General features: G+C 46.5%; 1 protein-coding gene across 2 annotated transcripts in view; it reads right to left on the reverse strand.

Moving 5' to 3' along the window:
* Positions 1–15,500: 15,500 nt before the first annotated feature.
* LOC140427052 (organic cation/carnitine transporter 2-like) overlaps positions 15,501–19,096 on the reverse strand; it is a 214,434-nt gene continuing 210,838 nt past the window's right edge. Inside the window, exon 9 of one of the 2 annotated variants that reach the window (XM_072512503.1) lies at positions 15,501–18,718. In XM_072512503.1, the coding sequence (XP_072368604.1) occupies positions 18,679–18,718 (40 nt within the window). In that variant the 3' untranslated portion in view covers positions 15,501–18,678. The remainder of the gene's footprint in view (positions 18,719–19,096) is intronic. The other variant, XM_072512502.1, reaches the window with a different exon arrangement.

Consider the following 19,096-nt stretch of genomic DNA (forward strand, 5'->3'; position numbering starts at 1 on the left):
CTGGCTGTCAGAACTCTGCACCTCCATCTTCCAACCTGCAGCAATGGTGCAGCACATAATTAAAGTAAGCATAATACCTACTGGCGAGGGCTCGGTGGCAGATCGGGGGGCACAGGGTGGAGGATTAAAATGGCACCAAAGAGAACTGCGTATTCCCAACAAGGAGATAGGCACAGCTGGGACATATTAGCAGCCTTTCAATGGCTATGCATGGAGTGAGGAAAGTGAGGCAATTATGTACATTCCTGCAACACTAATCCCACTAAGTGAAAGTGATCAATGTCCTGTTTTAGTAACTTCTTCATAGTCTGTAAATTCCACAGAGCAATTGGTCAAATGGAGAAGGTTCAGACCCCTGTTAGAAATGTGGTGCTGGACAGTTCCAAAAGGAGAAGCCCCTGGACCCCTTCAGTTATTCTCATTTCCTGGCGAATCATTTACCCTCAAGATTCTGTTCATTCCAATTTTGGAGTGCAGTTAATGATGATCACAGCACCTAAACTAAAAGCAGCATATCCAAGCACTTGGCTAAAATAGTTAGTCATGTTAGGGGGCTTATGTACCCTGCACTGACCATCATTTCAGCAGTCAGTGTGGAAATAAATGGAAGAGCGATACCCTCAGGACCAAAGGCCAGCAGGGCATCCTCCATACACAGAGGATGAGGCTCACAGAGATGTCAATAGTGGGTAGTTTACAAGACCCAGAAACCAGTGTCACTGATAGCTCCACATGTCCATGGACCTGGTGACTCAGATTTGCCACATTCTCCAGGAGTTGGCACCAAGCTGGCTGGGAGAATATCCATTGTCGGTGTCTGTGAATGTAATGGCCAGGGCGGCATGGTAGCACAGTGGTTAGCACTGTTGCTTCACACTCCAAGGTCCCAGGTTCGATTCCCGGCTTGGGTCACTGACTATCCGGAGTCTGCACATTCTCCCCATGTCTGCGTGGGTTTTCTCTGGGTCTCCGGTTTCCTCCCACAGTCCAAAGATGTGCAGGTTAGGTGAATTGGCCGTGATAAATTGCCCTTAGTGTCCAAAAAGGTTAGATGGGGTTACTGGAGTATGGGGATAGGGTGAGGTGTGGGCTTAAATCAGGTGCTCTTTCCAAGGGTCGGTGCAGACTCGGTGCACTGTAAAGTCTATGGTTCTACTAGGGGCTCCTTCCAGGGCTGTATTGGGGGCCTCCATAGCCTCTTTCATAACTCTACAAAAATGCATTCTTAAATTCACAGGCGCCCTTTTTATCAAGGCCCACAAATATGTCAACACCATCAAAGATCAAGCAAACCATGATACTAGAGCACTGGGTTTTGTTGATATTGCCAAAATCCCACAAATGCAGGGAGCCATCTGATCATGCACTTTGTGGCTGATATCCCAGGAAGCATCCATGACTCATATATCCTGAGTAGATGGCAGATCCAGGACATCTTCGAGGGGCCACACAGGATTCAGGACATCTTTGAGGGGTCACACAGGATCCAGGACATCTTTGAGGGGCCACACAGGATCCAGGACATCTTTGAGGGGCCACACAGGATCCAGGACATCTTTGAGGGGCCACGCAGGATCCAGGACTGGCTTCTGGTTGAGAAAGGTTACCCACAAAGTACCTGACTGGTGATGCCAGTGTGGCGGGCTCAGACTCGGCAGAGAGAAGGTACAACGAGGCTGCTAGTTGAACATTGGTGGAGCACACTGTGGGTGGCATTCTCCATTTCTGTGGCTAAATGTCGGCTCGAGTGTGGCGGCGCTGGACACAGTCCGCAGCCGGCACGCCATCGGGAACTCAGGCCTTCGGGGGCAGTGCATCGCTGGTGGGCCAGCCGATGAGGCGCCAATGGCCTTGCGTCTCCGCGTGCCACGCATCACAATGGCACCCATTTGGAGGGGGTGGAGAATCGCAAACTGGCATCAAACCAGCCGGCCCCGATTCTGGCGTCGGAGTCGATTCTCCGCCCGATCGTCGATTATGATTTTGGTGCGTCGGGCAGAGGAGAATCCCGCCCCATATTCTTCCTCAAGATGCAATTCCGATGCCTGGACAGTTATTGTGGAGCATGAGAGTATAGTCATCAGTGGGTCTCACAGATCATTGTGAATTTCTGCGCACTACACAACCTGGCGCTGCAAAGATGGTAGCAGATTCCAGATGGCAAGATGTAACAGCTGTGCATCTCCTCCAATGACGAAGATCTCAAAGGGGGTGAGGGTGATGAGTTTGAGGAACACGAGACTGCAAGGTCATAGCATGGGCCAGACGAGGCAGGCATATGCATTAGGGCCTCATTGCACCAGATTCCAAATAAGGATGACAAGTTGTAGTGAGTACTCTCTTGGACAAGTGCCCTTCATCATGGGTCAACATGAACACCAGCCTTGCTATTCCTCTAAGTTCACCAATGCACTTCAGCATGAGATTGAATAGTTACACATCAGGATCACATTGTCTTGACCATTTTGATGATGAGAAAGCCTTGAGAGCATGTGTCCTTGATGAAATGAGGTGTTAACTGGCAAAGGACATCCTGGCATCAAATGTCAGAAGGTGTTGCCTCTTCAAACATCTCTCCAGCATCCCACTTGCAATGGCACGCTACAAGATGCAAGATCAGTTGGGTGATCCGAAGTGGTCTCGTAGCTGCATGAGTTTTGAAGTGCTGAGGGGAGGGGGGGGGGGTAAATCCTACCTATTAAACGTTATGTCCTGGTTTTAATAAACTTCAGCACATATATCAGTCAAAAGTCAACACACTATTAGTTATGATGTGGAGATGCCGGCGTTGGACTGGGGTGAGCACAGTAAGAAGTCTTAGAACACCAGGTTCCTCAGGAATTCACCTGAGGAAGGAGCTGCGCTCCGAAAGCTAGTGATTTGAAACAAACCTGTTGGACTTTAACCTGGTGTTGTAAGACTTCTTACTGCACTATTAGTTAGACACAGAAAGCTAACAAGCTGGACAGCACGGTAGCACAGTGGTTAGCACAGTTGCTTCACAACTCCAGGGTCCCACGCTCGATTCCCGGCTTGGGTCACTGTCTGTGCGGAGTCTGCACGTTCTCCCTGTATCTGCATGGGTTTCCTCCGCATGCTCTGGTTTCCTCCCATGGTCCAAAGATGTGCAGGTTAGATGGATTGGTGATGATAAATTGCCCTTAGTATCAAAAAGGTTAAGTGGGTTACGGGGATAGGGTGGAGGCGTGAGCTTGGGTGGGGTGCTCTTTCCTAAGGGACAGTGCAGACTCGATGGGCCACATGGCCTCATTCCACGCTGTAAATTCTATGATTCTATGAAGCAGAACTAAGTAGTTAAATGTGTACTCATGCTTGGGGATTTTTGGCTGAGTTTGGGCATTGTCTCTTTTTCTCCAGCAATGCAAAATAGCACGGGTTTTTCCTCTCTTTGTAGCAATTTTATGGTCCATAGGTCGTCACGCCTGGAAGTATTACAATTTACTTGAGTCATCAAGTTTTACACTGTGAATCTCAGGGCACTGACTTTACCTTCATTGGGAATCATATGACCTTTGGATCATCACACTGACTGCTGAACATGCAAAACCATAGCGGTCTCATCCTTATCAAATACTGTTTCACTGATAAAACTCATCATCATATTAATCAGTGCTCTGTTTTGTATTATTCTCTGGCTGGAATGTCTTCCTGAATGCTGATAAAGTAAACTAAAATGTTAAACTTCTATTTCCTGTATTCTTTGCCCAGGATCTTTGATCCTGAGTTGGGAACAAGTGCCAGGAACTACGAACCCTCTCAATCTATTTAATTAAAATATGAGCTATAATGAATTTATAAATGCGTTTGCAAAAAAAGTATTGACAAATCAATTAAAACTGGCTCACAGATGTAAATATTTGGGTGCAGAAGAGAATGAAAATAAAAGTGTATTTGCCTTATCACATCCTAAAATAATTCCGAACCGATGGATAGCTTCAAAACTGCAGTTACTCTCGCTGCCCACAAGGGAGCAGAGATGATTCATGATTTCAAAAAGAAATTGGATGATCATTGAAGACTAGTTTGTTCTACCAATGTTTCTTTTCCCACATCTTACCTGTTTTCATCTACAAAAACCTTCACATGGTACATAATTCTCTATTGTGTACACATGTCATCATACCCATTATGGACTGTGCGTAAGAATTAAAGGGCAGCACGGTAGCACAGTGGTTAGCATAGTTGCTTCACAGCTCCAGGGTCCCAGGTTCAATTCCCGGCTTGAGTCACTGTCTGTGCGGAGTGTGCACGTTCTCCCCATGCCTGCATGGGTTTCCTCCGGATGCTCCGGTTTCCTCCCACAGTCCAAAGATGTGCAGGTTATGTGGACTGGCCATAATAAAATTGCCCTTAGTGTCCAAAAAAGGTTCGGTGGGGTTACTGGGTTACGGGATAGGGTGGAGGCATGGCCTTAAGTTGGGTTAGGTGCGGGTTAGGTGTATTGGCCATGCTAAATTGTCCTTGGTGTCCAAAAATTGCCCTGAGTGTTGGGTGGGGTTACTGGGTTATGGGGATAGGGTGGAGGTGTGGACCTTGGGTGAGGTGCTCTTTCCAAGAGTCGGTGCAGACTAGATGGGCCGATTGGCCTCCTTCTGCACTGTTAATTCTAATTCTCTGAAAATGTAGCTGGTCTGATTAGTAAGTTCGCTGGTGGGTAGCAGATAATGTTGAGGATTGTCAGAGGATACAGCAGGACATAGATAGGTTGGAGACTTAGGCAGGGAAAAGGCAAATGGAGTTAAGTCCAGACAATGTGAGGTAATTCATTTTGGTTGGTCTAACATAGAGGGGAAATATACCGTAAATGGCAAAACTCTTAGGAATGCAGAAAGTCAGAGAAATCTTGGCGTGCAGGTCCACAGATCTTTGAAAGTGGCAACACAAGTGGACAAGGTAGTCAAGAAAGCATACGGAATGCTTGCTTTCATTGGACGAGGCATCGAGGATAAAAACTGGCAAGTCATGCTACAGTTGTATTCAACCTTGGTAAGGCCGCACTTGGAATATTGCGCACAATTCTGGTCGCCACATTACCAGAAGCATGTGGAGGCTTTGGCAAGGGTACAGAGGAGGTTTACCAATATGTTGCCTGGTCTAGAGGGTGTTAGCTATGGGGAGAGGCTGAATAGATCGTACTGTTTTAGTTCGAAAACAGAGGTTGAGGGGTGACCTGATAGAGGTCTACAAGATTATGAGGGGCATGGATAGAGTGGATGGGCAGGCACTCTTTCCCAGGGTGGAGGGGTCAGTCACCAGGGGGCATAGGTTTATGGTCCATGGGGCAAGGTTTAGAGGAAATGTGCGAGGCAGGTTTTTTACGCAGAGGGTGGTGAGTGCATGAAACGCGTTGCCAGGGGAGGTTGTAGAAGCAGATACATTAATGGCATTCAAAAGGCAACTTGACAATTGCATGGATAGGATGGGTATAGAGGGATACGGCGCAAGGAAGTGCTGGGGGTTTGGGCCAAGGGTGGCATCTTGACCGGTACAGGCTTGGAGGGCCGAAGGGCCTGTTCCTGTGCTGTATTGTTCTTTGACACGGTGGCTCAGACACTGAGGGCCGCAGTGACCTTCATGGCCATCAGGAGCTGGTGTCCTCCACCTCGGAGTGCCATGTCCACGAGGACGTGGCACAAATGCCACACTGTCTCTCTGCTGAGGCAAAGCCTTCTGTGGCATATGTTGTGCATCAGCTCATGGAATGACCAAAGACGCCTGTACACCTAAGGCTGTCACTGGCCTCCCCTTTTGGCTGCATCATCAGTCTGATGGGCGGCCAGATCTTCAGGATTTGCAGTGGCCCCCTGCACATGGAGTGCCGCCTCTGGCCTGCATTGTCACTGCTGCTTTCTATAGAATCTGTCCGTTGTGGCTGGCACAAGCAATGCAAGGGCAGCCTCCGCGGAATCCACACCAGCACTCATGTTGTTACCTGGAAGGAATTGGACAAGGAAAGAGACCGACAATCCAGTAGGGTTTCCATCCCGGACTCTCAAATTCCCCAAACCTCCCTTGCTCTTACCTCGACTGTCCCGCCTTCTCTCAGGGTGCCATCCAACTAGGCAGTTGTGCTGGCAAACGTTGTTCTTCGCTCTTCCACCCAGCCAGACCTGCAGCCTCTAGAGCTCAGACCTCTGCTGGGAACATCAGGGAGGCCATGTTGAGCTGCCTTCCACTCATCCAGGCACTTACCCTTTGATCACGAGAGGATCCTCTGTAGTAAAGCCCTGCGCTTTACTGTTTGATTGATGGCAGCTGTCTCTGTGGTGCTGAATCTGCTGGAGTACAGGCGCACTGTTTGTCCATTAACGTTTGTTGAGCATGCAATGCGCTCATCATCCTCTGAGACATGGCACCTGTGCCTTTCAGGAGGCACTTGAGACCCGAGGAGCATGAAGTGCTCTCTCAACTAACAAGGCTAATTCCTCATTTGAAATAGCCTACAGCTATGAAGCGAGAGGCTGGTCACAGTCAAAGAGAGTGAAATTGACCTTTATGAGAGAAGTTTCAGCATGACTCTGGCCTCAAAGAGTTTGGTAGGGCAGGCAGGCTGCAGCTATGGTGGTTGCCCTTGTTATGGGTTTCCACATTATTTAAAGATGGCTTGAAGGCCTCACAAATGCAAGCCCCTCACCCCCCCCCGCACCCCCCCCCCCCCGACCCAGGGGCGCCAATCAACCTGGAACACTTCAGGGCAGCACGGTGGCGCAGTGGTAGCACTGCAGTCTTACGGCGCCGAGGTCCCAGGTTCGATCCTGGCTCTGGGTCACTGCCCGTGTGGAGTTTGCACATTCTCCCCGTGTTTGCGTGGGTTTCGCCCCCACAACCCAAAGATGTGCAAGGTAGGTCAAATTGAACATGCTAAATTGCCCCTTAATTGGAAAAAATTAATTGGGTACTCTAAATTAAAAAATAAAAACCTGGAACACTTCAACCCACCCGAACAACCCCAACACCCTGAGGGCCTTCCCAGTGCTTTCCTTCAGCCACCAACACCGTGACTTTACATGGCCTAGTTTATTACAGTGAAAACATCTGAAACTTTTCATTTCTTTTCCACCCTCCTGGATTTCTTTTTTAATCTGAGGTACACTCTCTTTATTGTCTCCCATCAGATCACCTTTACCATTACCACTTGAGTATTTCTCATGTCCCCAGTTTCTATCCCTCACCGGCTGAAACTGATGTCGGAAACCAATCTTTGATTTATGAACTAATTCATAATCATCTGCCATTTCCGCTCCTAATCTCGCAGTTTTAACCCTCTGCTCTTCCACATGAGTTCTCACTACATCAGGGATTGAATTTTTAAACTCCTCCAAAAGTATAATTTCTCTGAGAGCTTCATACGTTTGGTCTATTTTCAAAGCCCTTATCCACCTATCAAAATTACTCTGTTTGAGCCTTTCAAACTCCATGTAGGTTTGACCAAAGTCTTTCCTTAAATTTCTAAAGCTTTGTCTGTAAGCTTCAGGCACGAGCTCATATGCACTTAAGATGGATTTCTTCACCTCCTCATACATTCCAGATACCTCCCCCAGTAGTGATGCAAACACTTCACTAGCACTACCTACCAGCTTTGTTTGAATAAGTAATACCCACATGTCCTGTGGCCATTGCATTTGTTTAGCTACCTACTCAAATGAAATGAAAAAAGCTTCTACCTCCTTCTCGTCAAACTTTGGCAATGCTTGGACATATTTAAATAGATCCCCACCACGTCTTCGACTATGACGCTCTGTCTCATTATCCTCATCCATCTCCTCCAACTGTACGTGTCCCTTTGTGTCTGCCAATTTTAACTGATTTTCATGTTTCAGAGCCATTTTCTGAAATTCAAACTCTCTCTCTTTTTCCCTTTCCTATCTCTTTCTTTGTTTCTTTCTTCTCTTTCCTTTTCTTTTTCCTCTCTATCTCTTTCTTTTTCCGCTCTCTCTCTTTTGTATTCAAGCCGCTTTAATTCTTTCTCATGTTCCATTTGTTTAATTTGCAACTGAATTTTTGCCATTTCCCATGAGTCAAACTCTATCTCAGGCAACTTTAAATGCTTAACCACCACCATAATTACCTCATCTTTTCGCATTTTGTCAGGTAATGTTAACTGCAATGTTTTTGCCAGACCCAACAGTCTGCTTTTTGTCTCTGTCCGTAAAGTACTGTGTGTGACAGTCTACACCCCCAAAAATGTCTGAGCCTCTGAAAGAGCCATTGTCCACAATACACTCCCCATTTAAACTAAAATACCACACCGGAAAAGCAACAATCCTTCACTGTCTTTAAGTTCACAAAAGCCAATCCAATAGATAGACTTTAATCCCAGATGAGCCCCCAATTGTTATGGGCGAGGCGTTTTCAGAACCCCAAAATGTATCATGGAGTTCAACCAACCTCCCCCTTTAATGTATTTGTTGCTTTTCCTAGCACATGGCTTGTTCCCTAGGTGTGGGATTACAATTATGGACAGGTGGGTTTTTAAACACAAAACAATGTTTATTCCATGAACTCAACTTAACATCTTAAATAAACATTGGATCTCTTAACACCCCTTACTTCAAAGATAACTCTGAAAATATTACAACAGTAAATAATTCCTCAAAATGTTCCTTCAAACTTCCAAGAGACTTAACACCTTTAAACAGAATCACGTCAGATTAAAGGCTTTACTATTATGAGTTTAAATCACCCAAATGATCCAGTGATAGTCTTTCATGGCAGAAATCACAGCAAATTCAGCTCACTGCAAAACACAGACACACACCCAAGCTCTTTTCCTCCAAACTGCAAAATGGCTGATCTAAAGCCTAGCTCCACCCACACTCTGACATCACTGCACTTTCTTAAATGTACATTGCGTAAACATCCATTTCTTAAAGGCACTCTCACATGACAGAAGTCCAACCAGGAAGCAAAATTTGATGACTAATATCTCAGCTCCATTGCTGGACAAGCCGAATGTATCTAACATCTGACTGTTACATTGGAAGCTCAGTCTTCTATCAAGCTCAGCTTGTTAGTGTGAAAGCTCAGAAAGCTGTCATCATTGCTGCTGATATTGGTGTGCAAAAGGATGTAGGGTGTGACAGCAGGACTGCAATCTATCTTCACACATTTCTATATGTTCTTCATTCGGGGATGTGAATATTGCTGGCAAGGCCAACATTTGTTACTCATCCCAAATTACTTTGAGAAGGAAGTGGTGAGTCACCTTCATGAACCATGACAGTCTATCTGGTGTCGGGCAGAGTATGATAGTGCTGTTAGGAAGTTATTTTTACCAAGCAACAGTTAAGACAAAGCAATTTTGTTTTAAGTCAGGATGGTGTGTGGTTTTGGAGGCAAACTTGCAGGCGCAAGTAGTCCCTTGTGTCTGTTGCCATTGTCCTTCTAGGTAAGTAGAGCTCATGGATTTGGAAGATACTGTTGAAGGACACATAGTATGTTGCTGCAGTACATCTTGCACATGGTACACACATCAGCCACTGTGCCTTGGTGGTGGAGGGCATGAATGCCTAAGGTGGTGGATGATGTGCTGATCAAGCAGTCTGCTTTATCCTGGATTGTGTCAAGCTTCCTCAGTGCTTTTGGAACCAAACTCATCCAGGAAAATGGAGAATATTCCACATAGTCCTGACTTGTCCCATGTATATGTTGGGCAGACTTTGGGGAGTCATGAGGTGAGTTACTAATTCACGATTTCCTGTCTCTGACCTGCTCTTGTAGCCACAGTATTTAAATGGCTGGCCCATGTAGTGATCTGTACAGCTATACATACATCTGCACATACACCAGTGACTGCAGCACAGATGTGACAGCCACAGCATCACTAGAGGGAGCATCAGAGACGGGTATAAAGGGTCGAGCCCAAGGCAGGATCCGCCTCTTTTAGAAGCACAGAGCTAGTGAGCAACAGCACACAGGGATAGCTTAGCATAAGCAGTTTACCTTAGTTTCACTGGTGATACCTTTTGACTGTTTTGCATCTAGTTGAGCTCTGGAAGCAGAACAAACCTTTTGAATAAAGTGTTTGTGTTAACTGTAAGTCTACAGTCGTTATTCAGAATTAGAGAATAACATATAGTACCAGGAGTGGTTTCAGCAAGCCAGCTAGACACCAGCAAGAGAAGAGAACTTAAACCAGACATTCGACCAAGGAAGGCCTCGCAGCATTCGGACCCTTCAGATACCAATCGGCACGATGGACCCAATCCAACCTCCACGCCTGCTCAAGACCACTGGTAATATGCATTCCAATTGGAAACTTTTCATACAACAGTTCAAAATATATCTAGAAGCTAAGGATCTAACCTCAGCATCTGATGCCAGGAAGATAGCCTTGCTCTTATCCCTGGCAGGTCTGCAGGCATTAGAAATATATAATTCCTTTACCTACCTGGAAGGGGAGGACAAGGGCAAGCTGGAAATAATCATCAAAAAATTTGAAACCCACTGTCAATCTGAAGTCAATGAGATATTTGAAAGATTCAAGTTCTCCAGGCGTTTGCAAAAACCGGGAGAATCTTTCAGCAGTTTTGTAACTGATTTAAAATTACAAGCTCAATCCTGCAACTTTGAAAACCTGCGTGACTCCCTCATCAGAGACCAGATAGTCAATGGCATATCAGATGAGGAACTTAGAAAATCCTTATTAAAACGAAAAGACCTAACCCGAGAAACAGCCATGCAAAGATGCTCTACTTATGAAAAACGTAAAGAAGAATATGAGGAGTTTACTTACCGGAACCAAGGCCTTCACCACGGGGTCAATCCCGTCAAAATGGTGGCCCAGGCGTCCAGAAGGCGCTCCTCTATCGGCAATCCCGCGCGCGCAAACCTGGATGCAGGCCACACGCATGCGCAGTTCTCCCGAAGATTTGACATGGGAGAAAGGCCTACTGCGCATGCGCGAGCGTGGAGGGACAGCGTCATGACGTGTCCCCGCTGCGGACACGTCCACTTAAAAGGGCAATGTCCAGCTTCTGGAAAACAATGTTTATAGTGTGGCAAATACAATCACTTTGTCTCACAGTGCAGAGCTGCACTACAAATGAAGACAACAAGACAGAAACACATGAACTTCAACGTAAAAAACATAGACTCGACGGAGCACAAAAAAAACAATGATGAGTATTCCTCGGATGAGGCCAATCTCGCTTGCGACAACTCGTTTGTCGTTGTCGTGGACACGATCGAGACAATTGAGGAACATGACGTACCAATCACCATGCCTCACCCAGTCAACAGCATTGATTCCAGCAGTGAGTGGACTGCGACTGTGCAAGTCAATGACTTTCCATTAATCTTCAAGCTTGACACTGGGGCCTCAGCTAACCTCCACACCAATAAGGATCTCCATTCGATTCCAGGAGACCATGAAAGGTCACTGCATGTCGGCTGAAGGACTACAACGGCAGTCAGATCGCCTCAAAGGGATCGTGCCATCTCCGGGTGGACAACAAGACGATACGCAAGCAGCTACGATTCAAGATTGTAGACGACAATAAATCATCACTGTTAGGCGCTCAGGCCTGCAAAGACTTGCGGTTGGTGCAACACATTTACATGCACACCCAGGATCCATCAAGCCTGGAAGCTAAAATCCACAGCATGCTACAAGAATACCCCGACGTATTCAAAGGAATGGGCACCCTACCCAGCCAATACAAAACCATGCTGAAGACAGACGCCAAACCCTTCATTCAGCCGCCCAGGAGGGTTCCAGCTCCACTGCGAGAGCACTTGAAAGCAGAACTCAACAGACTGCAGTCACAAGGTGTAATATCGCGAGTCACACAGCCGACTGACAGGGTTAGCTCCATTATCTGTGCTAAGAAGCCTTCTGGAGATCTTCGCATATGCATAGACCCGAAGGACTTGAACCAGAACATTCGCCGGGAACACTACCCCATCCCCAAGCGTGAAGAGATCACATCTGAGATGGCGAATGCTCGTACCTTCACCAAACTCAATGTCTCGCAGGAATTTTGGCAGATACAGCTCGAGGACTCGAGCAGATTACTGTGTACGTTCAACACGCCATTCGGATGTTTCTGCTTCAATCGCATGCCCTTTGGCATTATCTCTGCATCAGAGATCTTCCACAGGATAATGGAGCAAATGACCAAGGGCATCGAGGGTGTCAGAGTCTATGTGGATGACATCATCGTATGGCCCACCACTGAAGAAGAACACCACTGTCGTCTGAAGAAGGTGTTTCAGAGGATTCATAAATACGGTTTGAAACTGAACCAAGCAAAATGCACGTTTGCGAAGGAGTCTGTAACCTTTTTGGGTGACACCATATCATTTCAGGGTGTCAGCCCTGCTGAGGCGAAAATCGCTGCAATATGGACCATGAAGACGTCACACGACAAGAAGGCGGTGCTACGTCAACTTCCTCAGCAGGTTCATCCCAAACCTGTCCGCACGGACGGTAGCTTTACGCAATCTCCTACGAAAGCCAATGCGTTTGAGTGGACACAACGTCATCAAAATGATTGGGTGGATCTCAAACAGCAACTAACGAGGGCACCGACCCTTGCTTTCCTTGATGCAACCAGACCCACCAAGATCTCCACTGACGCCAGCCAGGACGGGATTGGCGCCGTTCTCCTCCAACAGGCCGACCAGTCTGACTGGGTCCCGGTGGCATACGCATCCAGGGCCATGACCGCAACTGAGTGCAGATATGCACAAATCGAAAAAGAATGTCTTGGACTCCTCACTGGGATTCTGAAGTTCCATGACTATGTGTACGGCCTGCCCACGTTCATAGTGGAAACCGACCACAGACCGTTGGTCCATATCATAGACAAGGATCTAAATGACATGACACCTCGTCTGCAGCGCATCATGATGAAGCTGCGAAGGTATGATTTCACCCTAGTATACACTCCGGGAAGAGACCTTGCCATTGCCGACGCACTGTCCCGATCCATTGGCACTGACAACGCACCATCCGCCCCTTACGGAGGGTGCTGCACCTACTCCAGCACGGTTGGATGAGGGGACAATGTCCACAATTTCAGAATGTCAAGTCAGACCTGATTGAAGTTGACGGCCTGCTGCTATGCAATGCGCAGATTGTGATTCCGGCCACACTCCGCGCCGAGATGCTACGTTAGATTCACGAAGGCCACCTTGGAATTGAGAAATGCAAATGGCGAGCACGACAGGCTGTGGACTGGCCCGGCATGAATCACGACATAACGGACATGACATGTGACACCTGTCAAAGATATCAACCCGCACAGTGTAAAGAATCGCTGCAGCAACACAAACTCACAATGGCGACGTGGACAAAGTGGGCATTGACCTATTTCATGCCACAGGGCGTGATTACATCTTGATCATGGACTATTACTCAAACTATCCGGAGGTACTGAAACTCCATGATCTCAGATCGTCATCTGTCATCAAGGCTTGCCAGGAGACATTCGCGCGACATAGAATCCCGCGTGTGGTGATGTCAGATAATGGTCCCTGCTTCGCGAGCTGGGAATGGGAAGAGTTCTCAGACTGCTACAGCTTTCGGCATGTAACGTCCAGTCCGCGCTACCCACAGTCAAATGGGAAAGTGGAAAAGGGTGTCCACATTGTTAAACAACTTATTAGCAAGGCAACAGATTCACGCTCGGACATCAACCTAGCGCTGTTGTCCGACCAAGCAACCCCATTGAGCTCAGGACTGTCGCCAGCGCAGATGCTCTTCGGCAGGGACATCCGGACAACCCTCCCGGCGACTCAGTTCCGAGACCCCGATAACGCTCTGGTACTCGACAAAATGCGGGTACTACGGTCCAAACAAAAATAATACTACGATCAACATGTGATCCCACTCAAGCCACTGAACATGGGCGACATCGTCAGGATCAGGGACCCAGGAGGCGGACGGTCTGAGCCAGCCACGGTGATCAGGCAGGAGGCACCGTGGTCCTACATTGTCAAGTCGTCGGCGGGAGTACTCTTTCGCCGTAACCACCGGGATCTGTTATTGCTTCGGCTTACAACATCGGTGTTTCCCACACTGGACTTGACTAAGTCCATTAGTCCACAGGATGTTCCTCAGCACACAACGCCAGACAGTACCTTTGAGGACATCAAACCGCCATCTCCACCACCACCATTAAGACGCTCCAGGAGAAGCCGTAAGGCACCCGACCGGCTAGATTTGTAACGGCACTTAAACACACCCACAAGACAAATATGAACATTTCTCACGATGGACTCATAACACTGTTAATTGTTTCTGTATTACTTTATCATTTTCGCAATGTGCAGCTTTGCTTATTCTCACCACATGTTATGTACAGTTTTCGTGAGGCCAGTCTGAAAACATATCAAGTCAAAAGTGGGGGGATGTAGTGATCTGTACATTTGTACATACATCTGCACATACACCAGGGACTTCAGCCACAGCATCACTAGAGGGAGCATCAGAGACGGGTATAAAGGGTGGAGCCCAAGGTAGGATCCGCCTCTTTTAGAAGCACAGAGCTAGTGAGCAGCAGCACACAGGGATAGCTTAGCATAGGCAGTTTACCTTAGTTTCACTGGTGATACCTTTTGACTGTTTTACATCTAGTTGAGCTCTGGAAGCAGAACGAACCTTTGAATAAAGTGTTTGTGTTAACTGTAAGTCTACAATCGTTATTCAGAATTCGAGAATAACATAGCACAGTTAAATTTCTGGAAAATGCTAGCTGCCAGGATGATGATGCTGGGAGATTCAGCGATAGCAGTGCTGTTAAATGTCAAGAGGGTTGATTATATTCTCTGTTATTCAAGGTGGTCATGCCTGGCACTTCTATGGCATGGACTAAGGGGATTTTCATAGTAACTTCACTGCAGTGTAAATGAGGGGCATAGACAGAGTGGATAGTCAGAGGCTTTTACCCGGGGTAGAGGGGACAATTACTAGGGGGCATAGGTTTAAGGTGAGAGGGGCAAGGTTTAGAGTTTTTTACACAGAGGGTAGTGGGTGCCTGGAACTCGCTACCGGAGGAGGTGGTGGAAGCAGGGACGATAGTGACATTTAAGGGGCATCTTGACAAATACATGAATAGGGTGGGAATAGAGGGATACGGACCCAGGAAGTGTAGAAGATTGTAGTTTAGTCGGGCAGCATGGTCGTCACGGGCTTGGAGGGCCGAAGGGCCTGTTCCTGTGCTGTACATTTCTTTGTTCTTTATTGTTCTTTGGAAGCCTACTTGTGACACTAAATAAAGATTATTATTATTGTCACCCGAATCCTGAATGTTGTCCACGTCTTGCTGCATATGGGCTTGTGCTTCTTCTGAGGAGTTGTGAGTGGTACTAAGCACTACAATCATCAGCAAACTTCTGACCTTATGATGGGGAAAAGGACATTGATGAAGAAGGTTGAGTCTTGGGAAATACCCTGAGGAACTCCTGCAGTGGTATTCTGGAATGGATTTTGCATGAAATTTGGATAGTTTGATTTATCAACTTGGAATGTTCGTTTTTTGAGGCTTTTTATTTTATTTCAACATTTTGGCGAAGAGAAATGTGTGATGGTCAGTAACATGGGACGGAAAGATGTGCGACTGTTGGTGAATGGGATTGTGTCCAGATAATTATCACCAATGACAGTTGCATGTTTGAGAAACCACTTTAATAACAGAAGATAGATATCTCATAAACAAAAAGGTTTAAATTAATTCCATAAATCACTTCCATCTAAATCAGGGAAAATATAATCCTCCATGACTGCCTTTTTCTCAGACATATCAATCCAACTGTAGATTTAATAACTATGTTTCCTCACAAGGAGAATAATTGTAATCCTGTGATCGACCAGAAAAATAATCATTTCAGGAAAACAATTCAATAAAGAAAGTATTGCATAACTGACCTGAACATCATGAATGCCAGCTTTCACAATTCACAATTAAACTATTGCTGCAGACATCAGTCCAATTCTCTTTCACGAGCATGATATATGTTCAAAAAATATACCATTAGTACTAGTTTATAATCTGCACCATTTGTAAAATAATCTCTAAACTTTCACCCAAATTTACAGAAAAATTACAATATTTCTTCCAAACCAAAATTGTCAGCTACATGTCATCATCCACAAGTATAATGGCCAAATCTTCCCTTCAGGATTGCACCCCCTATTCCTGAATCTGATAAAACCAAAAGATCTTCCTCTGATTTTTCTGGGCAACTTTCTAATGTAAGATCACGGAGAACTCAATCAGTGCAAGAAATCTCGAAGGGAGCAACACAGTGAATCTGCTCAGAAACCACGCACCCTTTTTTTGCGGTACAGTTAGCATTGCTGCCTCACAGCGCCAAGGACGCAGGTTCAATGCTTGCATCAGGTGACTGTGTGGAGTTTGCATATTCTCCAAGTATCTGCGTGGGTTTCCTTCAGGTGCTCCAGTTTCCTCCCAGATGGCCAAGGATGTGCAGGTTAGATGGAATGGCCATGCTAAAATTGCCCCTTAGTGTGCAAAGGGGTGCAGGTTAGGTGGGGTTGTGGGGATAGTGTTGGGGGAGCGGGCCTAGGTCACGTGCTCTTTCAGAGGATTGGTGCAGACTATATATGCCTTCTGCACTGTAGGGATCCTAAGGCTCTAGTTGCCATATTCCATTAAGTAAATTGTTTAAATGCCCCAAATGTTCTTCCCAACTCTGTGGACAGAAGTTAAATGTGCAAGGCAATTAGGTAGGTGAAGTGGTAGGAAGTCTCAGATAAATAGGTGAAGAGGTTGGGTAAAGAAAGGAAAAGGTGGGTAAGGGGTTCAGGTGAGTAAGGCAAGGTCAGGTCGGATCAGTGGGGATAGTTAGCTTAGGATGGGATGGGGGAGCCTGGTGCTCGTGGAGTTTAGAGAGGGGGTTGGTGGGAGCGAGGGAGCGGAGTGGAGATGGGAATCAAGGGGATAGTCATGGTGGTCAGTGTGAGCGATTGGAGGGTCAGTTGTATAGTTCCCCAGGTATTCGACTAGATTTTAATCTAATATTTCCTGGATAATTATCCAGTTTAGTAAGTCAGATTGTCCGAAGTCCCTGACTCTAACTCAGAGTTGGAGGTTTTCTCAGTGGGTCCCAGGAAGCAGCAGAATTGCCCATTTGAAGTTCACATTTCATGGCCAATTCCCATGGAGTCATTGCGTTGGGACTTCCATGGATTCCTCTAGCGCCTAGCGTATTTTGAGGGGTACATCTGGGCCGGGATTCTCCATTGCGAGTCCGCTCCACCAGCGCTGATAGCGAGGATGGAGAATTTTGGGCTCAGCCAATCTCCCATTCACTGCAGCGGGACGGAGAATCCCGCTACCATCAACAGACGGAGAATCAAGACCCTGGTCTCCAATTAACCGGAGACCGGAAGATTTGTCCAATATTCCCTCATCCTTATCATTTCAGCCAGACTAATATTTTAATCATTGCTTATTCCAGTTCTCCAAAATTAACTCCATAACACACTTTTCACCCATCTGTGATACAAGGTTTTGCGTTCCACACAAATACACTGGTGGTTCCAAATGAAAGTGAGAAAATGTAAGAAACATGAAGTGGTGCAGCATCCTGTTGATCTGAATATTTGACAATGGTCCCCGAGTGTTTTCATAGAATCCCTACTGTGCAAAAGGAGGCCTTTCAGCCCATCAAGTCTGCAGCAACCCTCCAAAGGAGTCCTCCTAACCTTTCACACTAAGGGGCAATTTACCGTGGCCAATCAACCTAACCTGCACATCTTTGACCTATGGGAGGAAACCGGAGCACTCAAAGGAAACGCACGCAGACACAGGGGGAATGTGCAAACTCCACACAGACAGTCACCCAAGGTGGAAATCAAACCCATGTCCTTGGCTCTATGAGGCAGCACTGCTAACCATAAAAACATAGAAAATAGGAGCAGGAGGAGGCCATTTCGCCCTTCGAGCCTGCTTCGCCATTCATTATGATCATGGCTGATCATCCAACTAAATAGCCCAATCCCACTTTCCCCCTATATCCTTTGAAATCGTTCACCCTGAGTGATATATCTAACTGCTTCTTGAAAACATACACTGTTTTGGCCTCAACTACTTCCTGTGGTAACGAATTCGAAAGGCCGAAAACTCTCTGGCTGAAGAAATTTCTCCTCAACTCTGTCCTAAATTGTCTACCGCGTACCCTCAGACTGTGACCCTTAGTTCTGGACAAACCCAGGGCAGCAGGGTGGCGCAGTGGGTTAGCCCTGCTGCCTCACGGCGCCGAGGTCCCAGGTTCGATCCCGGCTCTGGGTCACTGTCAGTGTGGAGTTTGCTCATTCTCCCCATGTTTGCGTGGGTTTCGCCCCCACAACCCAAAGATGTGCAGAGTAGGTGGATTGGCCACGCTAACTTGCCCCTGAATCGGAAAAAAAATGAATGGGATACTCTAAAATTATTTTTTTTTTTTTAAGTTCTGGACACACCCACCATCAGGAACATCCTTCCTGGATCTACCATTGTGTTACCTTGCCGCCCCATTGATTCCATCGCTAAGTATGTTATGATTTCATAATAATGTTACTCTGTGAGATCAACTTGAGATAATCGATTCCTCGTCCATTTCTGCATTGCCACTGATCTGTGGTCAGGACTGGGTTAAACTTCCTCCCCTTTACTGGCCACCATATTGGTTTCTTCGACTGCTCCAGGTTTATAAAAACTGTACTGATTCAGTGCGTCCACGTTTGACCCTGCAATCAGATTTTAAAAACATAATAAATAATTTGCATGAGCTGCATTTTTCCTGTCATGTTCCGCTCAGTAGATACAGTTACTTAGTTCTTAGCAGTTTAATTTTATTTGAGTAACTCAAAACGGTGTCGGGTCAGGTGATGTGACAATGTTCCACAGATTGCTACGAATAACACAGGCTGGAATGTCAGGTAAGATGTTAAGGTAAGCTTTATACCTGAGATCGGCACCTTGCAATCAGGTGTTCGGAAAAATCAATGTCACCTCAATGGACAGGGTCCACAAGCAAAAACTGTCAATATTCAGCAATAAATGTGCCAGTGGAGGGAAACACGCTAGAATTAAGACATTAAGACCCATCAAGCTGATATGTGCCT

Source organism: Scyliorhinus torazame, chromosome 7 (assembly GCF_047496885.1).
Source record: "Scyliorhinus torazame isolate Kashiwa2021f chromosome 7, sScyTor2.1, whole genome shotgun sequence".
Lineage (NCBI taxonomy): Eukaryota > Metazoa > Chordata > Chondrichthyes > Carcharhiniformes > Scyliorhinidae > Scyliorhinus > Scyliorhinus torazame.